A 16297-nucleotide genomic window follows, 5' to 3' on the forward strand; every position below is an offset into this window, starting at 1 on the left:
GCATGAAATATTTTTTAATCCCTTTACTTTCAGTTTGTGTGTGTGTCTTTCTATCTGAAGTAGGTTTCTAATACACAGCATATATATTTGGGTATTGTTTTCTTTTTTTTTTAATTGTTTTATTGCTTAAAGTATTACAAAGAGTATTACATATGTGTCCTTTTATTCCTGCCCTTGACAATCCCTTGGCCTGCCCTACCCCCCAGTGTCTTATGTCCATGGGTTATGCTTATATGCATGCATACAAGTCCTTCGGTTGATCTCTTATCCGCCCCTGCCTCCCGCCCCCCAACCCTTCCCAGCCTTCCCGCTGTAGTCTGACAGTTTGTTCAAGGCTGCTCTGCCTCTGTATCTATTTTTGTTCATAAGTTTATAACGGTCTTTATTATCCATAAATGAGTGAGATCATGTGGTATTTTTCCTTCATTGACTGATTTCACTTAGCATAATGCTCTCCAGTTCCATCCATGCTATTGCAAATGGTAAGAGTTCCTTCTTTTTTACAGCAGCATAGTATTCCTTGGTGTAGATGTATTAGAGTTTTCTAATCCATTCATCTACTGATGGGCACTTAGGCTGTTTCCAGATCTTAGCTATGATGAATTGTGCTGCTATGAATATAGGGGTGCATATATCCTTTCTGATTGGTGTTTCTGGTTTCTTGGGATATATTCCTAGAAGTGGGATCATGGGGTCAAATGGGGGTTCCATTTTTAGATTTTTGAGGAAACTCCATACTGTCTTCCATAGTGGATGCAGCCCCAGAAACTTGAAACAGATAAGTCCGGCACTACCAACATGCTGCCACTCATACAATTCAATTCTTCCTCCAAACTTGATTCAAAGAGAAACAGACATGAGCATCAGACAAAGTAACAAAGGACAAGGCTTTAAACAAACAGTGCCAGAGAGGCAGGCGTGCCCAATGAGGCCAGCAGCGATAGTGAAAGCAGCGGTGGATATCCTGTCTGCTCCAAGAGCTTTCCTCCCTGTAGTGAGGGAATCACCCCTGGAAATGCCAGGCTAACAGTCTGGAGTCACCAAGCTTTTAGGGGCTGAACTGGCAGGTAGGATTAGGGACAAAACACTGACTCAGACTTGGCAAGAGGAAGTGAAATAGCAGGAGCAGCATCCACTGGGGTCCTCAGGGCAAAGCTTGATTCAAGATCATTTAAAAAGCAATAGACCCTGCTAGGAACCAGTTGAGGGTCAAAGCAAGAAATGGGGAAACAGTCCCCTAAAGGGACCAGAGAACCACTTTTTATGGCCAAGCCAAGCAAGGTAAAGCTTTAGGGATAATCCATTTCCCCCAATCCCACTAAATGCATGCCAGAGAAAGAGGCGGGCAGGGCTCTCCCTACTACTCTCCAGCAAACATGGCTCGCTGGGCAAAAGGTGGGAAGGAAGGCTGCCTGACGAAGCTTATACACTAAACAAGTGAGGGAAGTAAGTGGACAGTAGGTACAGTTGTTTCTTTAGTTCTCTCCAGCCTCACCAGTGGAACTGTTCAAGTAAAGGTTTCAGGCTTCTGCCCGTCCACATCCTGCCTCCCACTGCACCAAGAGGCCTGAGGCTTCTGCTTCCTCTGAGAGAGGGAAATGGCCCCCAGGGCTGCTCCTACCTCCCTGGCGGCTGAAGCCAGGTTTGCTTTATGGAACTAGATGGCTTAGGCAGGGGTGGGCAAACTTTTTGACTCGAGGGCCACAATGGGTTCTTAAACTGGACCGGCGGGCCGGAACAAAAGCATGGATGGAGTGTTTGTGTGAACTAATATAAATTCAAAGTAAACATCATTACAGAAAAGGGTACAGTCTTTTTTTTTTTTTAGTTTTATTCATTTCAAATGGGCCAGATCTGGCCGGCCGGCCGTAGTTTGCCCACGGCTGGGTTAGAGGCTCACTAGATGGGTTAGAGGCTCTTCCTAGCAGGTACCAAGGTCCAGATTTGGGCAAGGGGTGGGTGGAATGGAGGCAAGGGACAAACACTATTTCTTGCAGGTGTGCCGCCTTCGGGCCTTCAGTCGCTGTCGAGCCCCTGAGGTCTTGGATCCTGCACCAGTGGAAAGTGAAGGGGCCGCTGATCCGAAAGGTCCGATGCCAACAGAGCCTTGGGTGGGTGTTGAGGATGCCCCACAGGAGAGGCTGCTTCCTGATGTGCCCACTCCAGGGGCAGGGCTGTTCTGACCAAAGGCGGGTGTGGAGGGGCCTCCAAACACAGGCGTGCTCTCGGGCATGCTGGCCACATTGAAGGAAAAGGGTGTGCTCTGGCTGGGTGCGCCCAGTGTGTTCTGACTCAAGCCTCCCACAAAGGGGGTGCTGTTGCCAGAGGTCCCACCCTGTCCTCCTCCAAAGTTGAACACTCCAGAGGTAGAGCTTGTGCCTGGGGGAGCCACATTGATCCCCAAACCCCCACTTCCAGCTGGGGCTGCTGAGACCCCAAATGTGAAGGGCGATGGTGCTGTGCTGCCAAACACTGAACTACTGGTCCCGCTGCTGATGGTCTGAGTTGTAGGTCCAAAGCCTGAAGTGGTGGCTGCACCAAAGGAGAAGGCAGCTGTGGTGCTGCCAAAGGCTGCCTGGGTGCTGGCAGGGGTGCCAAAGGCGGAGGCTGTGGGTTTCAAACCACCAAAAGCTGACTGCGCCGTGTTGCCAAAGGCTGGCCAGGTTGGGGTTGGTGCTGGAGTTGCAGTTGCGGCTGGGGCTGCAGAGTTTCCAAAAGTGAAAGAGTTGCCAAAGCTGGGGGCAAGGGTTGGCTTGGTAGCTCCCAGTTGCTGCCCATCAGTGGCTGCAAAAGGCTGGGGGTTAGCTCCCGGATATGATGGGAGAGGGGCCTCAGTGTTTGAGCCAAAGGGAATGCTGAATATTTGGGTGGTAGAGCTACTGAATGTCAGGATAGGCTGGCTGGTGGTGACCGGGGCTGAGGTTGTAAGGGTGCTGCCAAAACCACTGAAGCCAGCGGTGCTGCTGTTGGTGGCTGCCTGCACAGCACTGGGTAGGGACTGGCCAAAGGTGGTGGTGGTTGTCCTCGTGGTTGAAGTAGGAATGGCAGAAAGCTTGCCAAACTGAAATATGGAGCCTATGGCTGGGGTAAAGCTGGCACCACTGGCAGGGGGATTCCCAAAGAGGAAAGGCTGGGAGGTGGAAGTGGTGGTGCTGGTCATGCTGTTCATGGTGCTGGTCACATTGCTCACACCAGAGCCAAAAGTAGGCTTCGAAGCTGAGTCGGCAGAGGTGCTGGCTGTGGTCGCAGAAGCCATTGTTGAGGTGGCACTGGCCTGGCCAGTGAAGAGCGGGGCATTTGTGGTTGTGGCTGCAGTAGTTGTCTGATTGAAGGAGAAGGGAGTTGACAAGGACACAGATGTAGGTGGCCCCATGTTGCCAAAAACAGATTTGAAAGTGATGGGTGAGGTGCTGATAGCTGTGGAAAGGGCAGAGCTAAAAGATTCTGTGGTTGTGACCTTGCAAGGGCTGCATAGCATGGGGGCCTCATTCTCGCTTTTAGGTGGGGCCTCAAAAATGGGCTTGAACATGGGAGATGCTGAAGACACAGCAGGAGCTGCAGAGGCAGGAGGGTGAGCAGGGGCAGTGCTCAGCATTCCAAACAGAAGACTTGGCTTGGGGCTGGGGGCTGGGGCAGACAGGGCCTGGGATGGGGCAGATGTCTCAGCCTGAGGTGACTTGGAGGTGTCAGTGACTGGTATGGAAGACGCAGGGGACAGCCCCAAGAAAGATACTGTGGGTTTGGAGTCTGCGGAGGTGCCCGGAAGGGGCGCTGACTGCGAAGAGCCAAGAGGGCCCAGAAGGCTGGGTGTCTTGGGAGGCGAATGGGCCACAGGAGGTGCCACTCCAGCTGAATCATCTGGGAAGGATGTTGGGCCCGGGGAATCCTGCATCTTCGTCAAGCTCTCCAATAGAGGATTGGTGCTTGGGGCTGGGAGAGAGGTTGGAGAGGGAGCGGTCCCAGCTGCAGGCAGGGTAAAAGTAACAGGCTGAGTGGTAGGTGGGTTCTCAGTGACTGAGCTCGAGGCAGCATCAGTTTTATCTGCCAAGACCTCATTGAACCATCGTATTGAAGCCTTTTCCAAGTCTAGGTCCTCAGCAGTAATTGAATAACCAAGCTGGGGAGGTGGAGGCAAGGTCAGCTGGTCCCCTCGCCTGGAGCGCAGCAGCTGAAACTTCCCTTTACGCTGCCTAGAGCTGCCAGGTGTAGGTGGGGAATTCCTCAAGTTCTGTTTCTTCCTGGTTTTTGTATCTACAACCCTTCCTCCCTGGGATTCCTTGTCGGTTACTAATGGAGTTGAAGGACTAGAACGCTGGGAAAGTTCCTCTTCTCTTATTTTCTTTGCAGGCCTCTCTGGAATCTGGGAGCGAGATGAGGCTGGTCTGGAAAAGGGTGATGAACTTGGACCACTTCTCTTCCATAGCTGACAGAAACCTCGAGTAGAACTGTAAGAACTGGTAATGGCATTGCTCCTGGAGCTAAGAATGCCTCCTGTGTATCTGCTCGTCATGGAGCTCATAAAGGAGGTGCGGGATCTCTTATTCAAGTGGTCATCTGAGCTCTGGGAATTGAGAGCTCTTTTCAGAGACCCAGGCTTAGGCACAAAAGAAGCAGGGAAGCCATTGGCCACCAAGGGCTCACATGCTGAATGTCTTCCCCTACTGCTATCATGGCACCTTCTTTTATTTTCCTGGCTATCAGTGAGTATATGTTCTTCTTTCTCCAGTGTTCTTTTCTTCCTCTCTTTGAGGGCACGCGGCACAGTCTCCTTTGCACATGGGTCCGGAGCATTACTTGATGGTGAGGACAGTGTTGAGCTGAGTAACTGCTCTGTTATTGGAGAACGAGTCAATTTGCTGTCAGGAGGAGCAATCCTCACTGTCACTGGCCTGCACACCGTCTTGGAATTAGGAGGAGATGGCACAGTCTTCTTGTGATAACCATTCCAGGACACTGTGGGAAGTACCCCCAGAACGGAATATTTGGCCTGTTGAATCGGATATTGCCTTCGAGGTGTTATTAAAAACCGACTTGATAAAGTTCCACAAGCCCTGCGGGAAGGCCTCCTGGAGGGTCCGAAAAGAGGAGCGGGGTGCGAGGAGCGAATGTGATGCCCGCGCTGAGCTGAGAGACCCGAGGTGCGGGTGGGAGGGCGACGGACCTGCCGCTCCCGCGGGTTCCTGGCCTCGGGGACCGGGACCGGCTGCGGGGAGCCGGGCTTGCCCGGGTAACTGCCCATCAGGAGCGGTTCGGCGGGGTCGGTCCTTCGAGCAGGGTCCGCGGCTCTAGGAGGTTCCGTTGGCTACAGACTTGGCCGGGGGGCGCGGTGAACAGATTCGCTGACGCCGCGTTCCGAAAGAGCGAGGGCAAGGCGCGTTGACCTCAGGGCTCAGGCTCAGTCCCCACCAGGCCACGGTTGCCCCGACGGCCAGCCAGGCACCAGGTACAGGACGAGGCCGAGGAGCAACAGGCGGAGGAGAGCCCAGCTACCACCACCCCGGCCCCAGGCCGGACAGTCCCTGACACTAGTAATGGGCCGCCCCTGCTCGCTTCCTCCAGGCGCCAAAGCCACTGTGGTGGAGTCTGGGGTGTTAACTAGGGGAATCCTGTCCGAGTGCCACCGGTTGGGTTCCAGCCCCAGCAGTTCCAGGGGTTCCCAAAGGTGTGGAAGGAGTCCGTGAAGAAGGAATGACACAGAGACAGCGTTCACTTGATCAGCAGCCTAGTCAGGATCTCTAGCCAGGATCTCCAGCCAGGTTCTGTGTCTTACTGCCTTGTTACATCTGTATTTATACCAGTTGATTTTAATCCTATCAATTTCTATTCCAAAGGTTAGGGCGTTTCTTATCTCCATTCCAGGGAGTAAAGATTATGTAGCTTAAGTGTGATTGTTCTTTTTTTTTTTTTTTTTACAAAGGGTATTACATATGTGTCCTTTTTTTCCCCCGTCCTTGACAATCCCCTGGCCTCCCCTACCCCCCAGTGTCTTATGTCCATTGGTTATGCTTATATGCATGCATACAAGTCCTTCAGTTGATCTTTTACCCCCCCCCCCCCCGCCCCCCAACCCTCCCTGGCCTTCCCGCTGCAGTTTGACAATCTGTTTGAGGCAGCTCTGCCTCTGTATCTATTATTGTTCATAAGTTTATAATGGTCTTTATTATCCAGAAATGAGTGACATCATGTGGTGTTTTTCCTTCATTGACTGGCTTATTTCACTTAGCATAATGCTCTCCAGTTCCATCCATGCTGTTGCAAATGGTAAGAATTCCTTCTTTTTTACAGCAACATAGTATTCCATCGTGTAGATGTACCACAGTTTTCTAATCCTTTCATCTACTGATGGGCACTTAGGCTGTTTCCAGATCTTAGCTATGATGGATTGTGCTGCTATGAATATAGGGGTGCATATATCCTTTCTGATTGGTGTTTCTGGTTTCTTGGGATATATTCCTAGACTAGAAGTGGGATCGCAGGGTCAAATGGGAGTTCCATTTTTAGTTTTTTGAGGAAACTCCATACTGTCTTCCATAGTGGCTGCACCCGTCTGCATTCCCACCAGCAGTGCACAAGTGTTCCTTTTTCTCCACATCCTCTCTAGCACTTGTCGTTTGTGGATTTGTTGATGATAGCCAGTCTGACAGGTGTGAGATGGTACCTCATTGTTGTTTTGATTTGCATCTCTCGGATGATTAGTGACTTTGAGCATGTTTTCATATGTCTCTTGGCTTTCTGAATGTCCTCTTTTGAAAGGTGTCTATTTAGATCCTTTGACCATTTTTTTATTGGATTGTTTATCTTCCTTTTGTTAAGTTGTATGAGTTCCCTATAAATTTTGGAGATTAGGCCCTTATCAGATATGACATTGGCAAATATGTTTTCCCATGCAGTGGGTTTTCTTGTTGTTTTGTTGATGGTTTCTTTTGCTGTGCAGAAGCTTTTTATTTTGATGTGCAGAAGCTTTTTATTTTGATGTAGGGTTTTGTTTTCTTATCCATTCTGCTACCCTATGCATTTTGATTGGATCATTTAACTCATTGACTTTTAAAGTGATTATTGATGGGTATGTATTTATTACTGTTTTATTCTTTATAATTATTTTTCTCTCTTTTTTTTCTCCTTGTTTTTGAAAAATAGTCCCTTTAAAATTTCTTATAATTATGGTTTGGTGGTAATATACTTCATTACTTTTTTCTTGGTAAGCTCTATTTTTCCTTCAATTTCAAATGATAACCTTGCTGGGTACAATAGTCTTGGTTGCAAATCCTTGCTTTTTTTTCACTTTGAACATTTTGTGCCAATGTTGTCTGGCCTGAGATGTTTCTGTTGAGAAATCAGATGACAGTCTTTTGAAAGCTATTTTGTAGTTAATTATCTTTCTCTTGATGCTTTGAAGATTCTTACTTTGCTTTTAATCTTTGCTGTATTTATTATGATGTGTCTTGGCATGAGCGTCTTTGTCTGTGACCCTGTGCTTCCTAGACTTGAGTGCCTTTTTCCTTCAGCAGGTTAGAAAAGTTTTCAGTCATTATTTCTTCAAACAGTTTCTTAATCCCTTGTTCTCTCTTTTCTCCTTCTGGTACTCATATTATGTGGCTGTTGCCATATTACATGATGTATGCGAGATATATTAAAATCTGCCAATTTTTAAAATTCTTTTTTTATTTTCTTACTGCTCAGATAGGGTGTTTTTTGATACCTGGTCTTCTCAATTGGTGATTTGCTGGAGGCTAATTCCAGCAGGTCATAAATGTAAGAAGTTCATCAAAAGGTTGATGAACCTTGGGGCTTCAGCAGGGCTGAATCATATTACCTGCTGCTGGAATAGCTGAAAGCATTTCTCCCAAACCTGAAGATCTGCACACATTATGGCCTGCTGCCAGACAGCTGAGGGCAGGTCCCCCATCCTGAAATCTTTAACTGTTTACCAAACGTTCCTTTGATATGTATATCCGCTTTGCTATAGGGCAAAATCCTATCTAATAAAAGAGAAAAATGGTAATTGGCGTACGACGATACCCTTTTCATTGGCTAATCAGGGCTATATGCAAATTAACTGTCAGCCAAGATGGCGGTTAACTGCCAACATAGGCGCAATGCTGGGAGGCGAAAAGGGAAGGAGGGATGAAGCTGCTTGCCGCTGACTGCAATCGGAAACCCAGGCGGCAGCCAAGAGCCAGAGAACCCAGCTGCCTTTGCTTGGAGAAGCCAGGCCTCCTTTGCCGGCTTCTGTGATAAGAGAACCTGGCCACCTTTGCCGGCCCTGGGCCAGTAATGGGAGAAGCTGGGTGGGGCAGGGAAGAGGCGGATGTCTGCCTGGCTTCTCAGATCACTGATCACCAGTGATGGGAGAACACCCAGAGGCGGGGCCAGAGGCCAGGCTGCATAGCTGCCTGAGGACACCATCTGGACCCCAGGGGTGACGCAGCCAGGCCCCAGAAGGAGACCCAGGGCCCGGGGCTGAGTTGCAGCTGTGGTACGCAATCCAGTGCCTGGGCTGAGGAGACCCAGAAGGAGACCCAGGCGCCAGGGCTGTTTTTGCCGCTGGGGCACGCAATCCAGTGCCCAGGCTGAGGAGACCCAGGGCCCGGGGCTGCTTCGCAGCTGGGGCACGCCATCCGGTCCAGGGGCGATACAGCCAGGCCCCAGAAGGAGACCCAGGCACCAGGGCTGTATCACTGCTGGGGCACGCGATCCAGTACCTGGGCTGAGGAGACCCAGAAGGAGACCCAGGGGCCTCGCAAGAGGAGAGTCTCCATGGTCAGATGGCGTGGTGTCGGGACAGGAATGAAGACCCGAGGTGACTCAGATGCCTGGCCACAGGGTTAGACCAGCCAGCAGGGCCTTTCAGTTGGGACTGGGGTGGGGGTGGGGCGAGGGAGGCAAGCCGGAAATAGAGAACTACAACTCCCATGAGGCTTAGTGGCCAGGGCCTGGGTGCCTGGCTGTGAAATCGGATGGGCTGTAGTTTCGCAAGCCACTTTAAACTAGAGGCTTGCAAGGTTGGAAGTTCTGCACCAGGAGCCAGGGAGAAATGGAGCTGGAGCAGAGAGAAGGGTCCATGGCAGCTGTGGGCTTTGAGGAGTTCTCAGCACCTCCCGGCTGGGAGCTGGCGCTGCCTCCGCTGAAGGTGGTCACATCCTGGAGAGCGAGCTTGAGACCGAAGTGGAGTTCGTGTCTGGGGGTCTGGGCAGCTCCAGCCTCCAGGAGCGAGACGAAGAGGAGGAGGGAGCCTGAGGCCAGCAAGGGCGGTGCCAACAGGAACTTAATTGCAGGAAGTACCAGGCGCTGGATCTGCGCTGCAGGGAGATTGAGCAGGCGAAGGAGCGGGTCCTGAACAGGCTCCATCAGATATAGAGGATAACATGGAGACTCCAGCAGGAGCGGAGGTTCCTCATGAAGGTGCTGGACTCCTACAGTGACAACTACCGGGCCAGCCAGTTCACCATCTTACTGGAGGACGAGGGCAGCCAGGGCAGAGATGCCCCCAACCCAGGCAACGCTGAGAACGAGCCTCCAGAGAAAGAGGGGCTGTCCCCGCCCAGGAGGACGCCAGCGCCCACAGAAGCCAGCAGCCCGGCCCCTGGCGAGGGGCCCAGCAGTTGGAAGAGGCGGCGAGTGCCATAGGAAGGGCACTGGGCAGGAGTCCCACTGACTCCGGAGCTGGCCCCCATGCAGATAAAGGTGGAGGAAGACTTTGGCTTCTAAGCCCTCGAGACTCTGGACTTAAGTTGGGTTTCTCAGGGGCCAGACAAGCTGCTGCCCTACCCCACCCTAGCCAGCTCCCCCTTTGACTGACCCCCCAATAAATGGACCCGATGCAAAAAAAAAAAAAAGCTTATAGAGGCATGTTTATAGGATCAAATAGTATAAATATAGATGTAACAGGACAATAAAAAGAGAACCTGGCTATGATGATAACCTGAATGCTGCCTCTGTGTCATTCCTCCTTTAGGAACCCCTGGACCTGCTGGGGCTGGACCCCAACATTCCTCTTCTTATAAGGACTTCAGTGAGATGGGCTAAGGGTCCCACTGGAACTGCCACAATTTAATGTAATCCCCTCTTTAAAGATCTTATCTCCATACACAGGTACATTCTGAGGTTCTGGGGATTAGGATTTTAACATACATTTTGTTGATTACCCAAATCAGCCCTTAACAACCAGCATGTTTCAGAAAGTAGATTCCTACAGGGTTATTTACCAAACATTCAGAAGTATTTTTAAAAGAGCTAAGCCCCTCGCCCACCGTGTGGGCCCCTCCCAGCGAAGAGCGAAGGCCTGGGTTCCGGGCACCGGAGGAAAACTGGTGCCAGCAGCCAGGGGAAGGGGCCCCCAAGGGGCCCCAGATTTCGAGAGGGCACAGGGTGGGCTGAGGGACCCACCCGAGTGCACAAATTTTTGTGCACCGGGCCTCTAGTGTGTTAATAAAAAGCAAGGGGTCTGGAGATTCAAAAGAACTTAGTTACTAAAGCTAAGCCTCCCTGGCTCCCCCAAAAATGCCTTCCAAATTTATATTTCATGTCTAGTTTATTTAATTTATTCGCAGCCCCTTCTCCAGATTCCTGAACCCTCGTAGATGTGGCTAACAACCCCCCTGACCCCCCCCCCCCTTCCCCCCCGGCAGTGATTCAGTTACTGCTTTGTGTAATGTGCTGTTGATTCCTTCTGGTGTTGTCTTTATTTCAGACATTGTATTCTTCATTTCTGACTGCTTTTGTTATGGTTTCTAAGTCCTTTTTTTATGTTTGCTATCCTTTTGTTGTATTTCTCACTAAATTCCTTATAGCCATTGGTTTGAACTCAATATCTAGTTGATTGCTTGCCTCCATTTTATTTATTATTTTTCTGGGGATTTCTCTTTTTCTTTCATTTGGGGCATGTTGCTTTGTCTCCTCATTTTGGCTGGCTCTCTGTATTTGTTTATATGTTTAGGAAGAATGGCTATGTCCTTAAGGCTTGATAGGGTGGCCTTATATAACAGGTGTCCTGTGGGATTCAGGTGCAGTCTTTAATCCCCTGAGCTAGTTCCTCCAGGAAAGTCCCTTGTGTGGGTGGGTTAGGTGAGCACTTTTGTTGTAGCTTAGAATCCATTGTTGTTGATTTGTCCATGGGTGGGGTTGGCTGTCAGGCTGGCTGATTATGAAAATTGATCCCAACCATAGTATATGAGCTGCTGTGTGACAGCTGATCTGAATGAAGCCAAATTTGCACCAAGTTGTCCTGGAGCCTGCCAAGATCTCCCTTTGGGTGTGTTGCTTTTTGAGTTAATCAAGTCGTTCTATGACATACTCTGAAGCCAGACACTGGGTGTCTGTTTCTGGGGTCTCTTGCGGGAGACTAAGGTGCAGGTCAGTCTCAGGTGATTTGCCCTGGGCTTCCTATTGGGAGCTACAGATCTAGCCACAGTTTGTGGCTTCCTCTGTTGAGCTTGGTGTGTGTGGGATTGGGCCAAGCTGCATACCAAGGCAGGTGACCACTGGCACTGAGCCTAGCAGGGGTGGGCAAACCTTTTGACTCGAGGGCCGCAATGGGTTCTTAAACTGGACCGGAGGGCCGGAACAAAAGCATGGATGGAGTGTTTGTGTGAACTAATATAAATTCAGAGTAAACATCATTACAGAAAAGGGGACGGTCTTTTTTTTTCAATAGTTTTATTCATTTCAAACTGGCCGGATCTGGCCCGCGGGCCGTAGTTTGCCCATGGCTGGCCTAGGGGCAGGTCAGCTAAAAGCCCAAAGCGCCCCAATATTCACCTCCTCCTGTGGCTGCTTATTAGGCTCAGTCACAGAAATAGATTCTGGTGATTCTCAAGTTGCATTAGGTACATTTTCAATGAGTTACCAGGAGGTAGGCGAGTGGTATTCATCAGGTTTATGGATTGTTGCCACTCAGCAAAAGTCTCAGAGTACATCATGGTGAGCCCCCACCCACCTGAGGCCTGAAGACCTTTGTGGTAGAGTGTGGTCTCATGGACTTGTCTGGGTGAAGCCAATAGCGGTCATCAGACTAAAACTGATTAGGATTTGGCCATGTGGAGGGAGGGCTTTGCACAAAAATGGGAGCATCAGTTTGGGCATGTGGTGGAAAATGGATTTCCTTCAGTGCCTTCCAAGAAAGTGTGTACCATGGGCCCAGGCTGACTGCAGCCAGAAGCCAGCAGACTCCTCTGCAGGGTGTGAGCTTGGCAAGGTGGGGTCCCAGGGAGTCAGAGAATGGGGTAACACGTCCCCCCAGCCTGATGTGGCATTAAGGGGAGTGCTCAACCCAGGAAAGATAGTGTCTGTGATAGGTGTTTGTCCCTGTAGCCCCCTCCTTAAAACCATACAACCTTTTTTTTTTTTTTTTTTTTTGCTTCAGTCCATGCTGGACCACTGTCCCTCTGCCAGAGCTCAGCGTGATTGCCTGTGAATGATATTTTGTGAGTTGCCTTTTAAGAGGGCACCTGTGTTTTTTTGCAGACTCAAGTCTCTGGTGCATGGAATGCCCACTGATTTTTACAGCGAGATGTGATGAGCTCTTATCTTCATAGCACTGGTCTTCGGTTTGGGAGCCAAGTGTGGGTGGAAGGCCTCTCTCCCCAGTGGGGACCTTTGCAGCTGACCTATCCACTCCAACTCTCAACTGTTGCATGTGGGTGCGGGGCCAGCCCTTTCACGTCTCTGTATCTCTATCAAGTTTCTATGTGTCTTCTTCAGAAAATCCTTGGTTATAAGACTGCTGTTCAGCTAGTATTCAGTTTGTTATTCAGGTTGATTGTTCCGTAATGTAGTTGTAATTCCAGTAGGTTTTTGAAGAGGCGAGTATATCTTCCACCTATTCTGCTGCCCTCTTGGGTCTCCCTGTTCCAGAGTTTGGATCCCTTCTTTGTTTCTCTCTTTCCTGATGAAGGGGTGGAGTATCCCCAACTCAGAGGTATAGCACTATAGATTCATGAAATTGGGAAATGTAACAAAGGCAGCCTTTGGTTTGGTGTGAGAAACTAGGAATACATAGAATTGTTCTGTGACAAGCTATGCTTAAAAACAAACAAACAAACAAACAAAAACTGTGATGCGGATAACCTAGCAATGGTGAGAGGGTGGGTTGAAGGATCCAAAACCAGAACTACTTAGCATTGGGCACAGTTCGTGTTCTAGAAGGTTTTGGAATCCTCTGTAAACATATTAATGGAGGAATATTTTATAACCTGAGAATGAGGACATAATTTAAAAGAGAATATTGTGGTGCTGGTGGGGACTCAGGGGAGAATTAACAGCTCCTTGTGAAGTTTTGCCAATGCCTTGAAGTCAGGTATAAAGTTACACGGCCCACAGTTGCACACTGTGTATTCCAAGACACCCACAGCGGGCAGAACATTTGTGTAGTAAATAGGTCACAGATAGTGATGATTAATTGACCAACTATGTCTGTCATTTTCTAAGAAAGCCAAAATGACCAATGTAGAGATGCGCCTCTATTTCCCTCTTCAAAATGTGCAGAAAAAAGTTTTTTTCCTCCTTCGGAATAATGAGGACTAATCTTGGCAAAGAAGTCATCCTTCTCTCCAAATGCAACAAAATATCACATCTAACTTTTCTTTATGAAAATATGAAGAGCTGACCAACTCAGTCTGTTTGGCATGAGTTTCTTTCAAAGTCAATATGAAATATAATAATTGATATCTAATGATAGAGTATGCCTTCCAAGTTATTTTATCAGTAGAGTTGCATTTGCATTTTCCTATAAATCATCCTGAAATTCATTTGGGCTTTTACTATGGAGCTGCAGTTCTATAGACATATCTCCTAATCCAGATTATTTTTCAAGTAGGTCATCTTTTCTAATCATTAAATGATAAAAATGACACCAGTTCCCACTTCATCTGTCAAATCAGATAAAACAACAATAATGTAACAAATGTCAAAGTCAGACTGCTCTCATTTTTCAATGAATGGGTTATGCTCTCACCTATTTTCTTTTCTCATTAACAACATGCCCTGTGTTTTTCAAACTAATATCTGAATATTTAGTGTCTGATAATGGAGCCAACTGCTTGAAGTTAACACTACCATGAAAGTTAATACTACAATACAAGAAATTATTTTCTAAATGGCAGGTTTAAGATGCACTAAGTAAACTATTTACCTTAACACTGCTATTTCACAGGGGAGAAAACTAAAGCTAAAAGAGGTTAAGGTATTTTTCCATCATAACTTCCTGTAAATGCTCTTTTTAAAAATGTATTGATTTTTAGAATCCGGGTATCAGCATTAGGGTTAACTGAATTATCCACATAATTTAACTTTTCTATGCCTTATCTTACTTATCCTTCTATAAAATGGGAATAATAATATGCATTTATTATCTTCCACACAAAATTTTTATGAAGATAAATGTTTTAAATGTTTGCCATAATGTAATTACTGTTTGGAGGATAGATGAGGGCTATTACCTGAGATTAGGTCTGTCTTTAGGTGGCAGAGTGCTGAATAAAGCAAAACGGATTAGTGTAAAGACAAGAATCTGTACACTTATAAGAAAATAGGGCCTTTAGGCTGTAATCTTAATGACAATGGTAAGATTTGGTGTCAAATCTAGCGCCCTAAATTAAGCTGTCACCTGAATTTGGGTGGGAAACTAAATGGGGAAAATATGAATACTAGTAATTTTACTGCCCAATGCTTGGTCTGTCAACTATTTTAGGCTGTATTTTGGCTAATCAAGTCTTAACTTTGGTTAATATTTTCTTAGCCCATGACTTTGGAAAAAAATAACTTTTGACACAATTTGTTTCTTTTAACAGTTGTTCCTAGGTATTATATTTTTTGTGTGTGATAATAGCACACTTCCCTCCCTCCCCCCATCCCCTAAGGTTGAGTCATTTGAACACAAAATCACTGAATGGGTTCTACCTTAAAGTGATGACTATGACCGGCCTAGGCAGTTGTTAAAGGGGACGGATTAGTATACATAACCTACCCGCCTTAGCTGAAGCTACTGTTAATGTTGTAAACTGTCAACTTTTTATTCTTTTTTTAAATTTTTTTTAAATATATTTTATTGATTTTTTACAGAGAGGAAGGGAGAGGGATAGTTAGAAACATCGATGAGAGAGAATCATTGATCAGCTGCCTCCTGCACACTCCCCACTGGGTATGTGCCCGCAACCAAGGTACATGCCCCTGACCGGAATCGAACCCGAGACCCTTGAGTCCGCAGGCCGATGCTCTATCCACTGAGCCAAACCAGCTAGGGCAACTTTTTAGTCTTTAAGCAAACTTTAAAAAAAATATAAGTTTCCTTCCCAGAAATGACTTTCTATAAAAGCAATCAGGTAATGGCACGGAGTGTGCTTACTGTATTGAAATCACAGCACAGAGGGAATGAGGGGTGCACCACCGCACCTCTTGCTTTTTAATGACCCAGGGGTGTGATTATCTTATGATAACCACGCTCCCTGTCATGCCTTAGTGCTTATATATTCCACGCGTCATAATAAATCCTCAAGCGCTTTCTAGGTCTCAGAGCAAATGCAATGACTTTGAAGTACAGCGAGTAGCCAGCTTTTCTGGGTACACATTGATTTATATTGTATGCATTAGGGAGAATTATAAATGACTCACTTTAAGTGCCAACCAACCCACGAATATTGGAAAACTTTGGGTTTTATGTCTTTAAAGAATCTCTTTGGCTACCCTTCCTAAAATTTTTTATTTCCCTGCTCTAATTTTGATGACTGTTAAATTATTCTGTTTCTACAAGGAACATTATCCCGCTCCAAAGCCACCAGAGAAATAACATCTATGACAATTATCTTGTAGTTTCTTGGTATAATGTTTTGCTACAAAAGTTGGAGAATGGTGAGCTATCCAACTCCAAATTAGTTTTATTTGATTTTAAGTGCCCATTATTCAAGAAATACAACTATTCTAGCTACAGATTTCTAGATTTTCAGTCATAACATTTAAGAGAGGAGGGGGTTATTGAGAGAGGATTTTAATGTATTCCACATGATAAAGAACCCTCCCCCCACCACCAAATGTTAGCATTGCTACATCAGCTCTAGGTATTGTGTAGATTGTATCTTATTTGAAGACTAGGGGCCCGGTGCACGAAATTTGTGCACTGGATGTGTGTGTGTGTGTGTGGGGGGGGGGGGAGTGTCCCTCAGCCCAGCCTGCCCCCTCTCACATACTGGGAGCCCTCAGGCGTTGACCCCCATCACCCTCCAATCGCAGGATCGGCCCCTTGCCCAGGCCTGACGCCTCTGACAGAGGCGTCAGGCCTGGGCAGGGGACCCTCATTTCCCCCCAT

At 47.6% G+C, this 16297-nt stretch overlaps 1 protein-coding gene and 1 long non-coding RNA gene across 2 annotated transcripts in view; both read right to left on the bottom strand.

The window, feature by feature from the left end:
* LOC132242665 (uncharacterized) overlaps positions 1-16297 on the bottom strand; it is a 483370-nt gene that overhangs the window by 443128 nt on the left and 23945 nt on the right. The window lies entirely within an intron of this gene.
* LOC132211259 (nuclear envelope pore membrane protein POM 121C-like) lies at positions 1905-11918 on the bottom strand. The gene is given in 5 exon segments (XM_059656028.1): positions 1905-5256; positions 5259-5297; positions 5300-5440; positions 5443-5571; positions 11846-11918. Coding segments are annotated over 5 exon segments (3654 nt in total). The 3' UTR covers positions 1905-1984.

This window comes from Myotis daubentonii, chromosome 10 (genome assembly GCF_963259705.1).
Source record: "Myotis daubentonii chromosome 10, mMyoDau2.1, whole genome shotgun sequence".
In the NCBI taxonomy this organism is placed as follows: Eukaryota; Metazoa; Chordata; class Mammalia; order Chiroptera; family Vespertilionidae; genus Myotis; species Myotis daubentonii.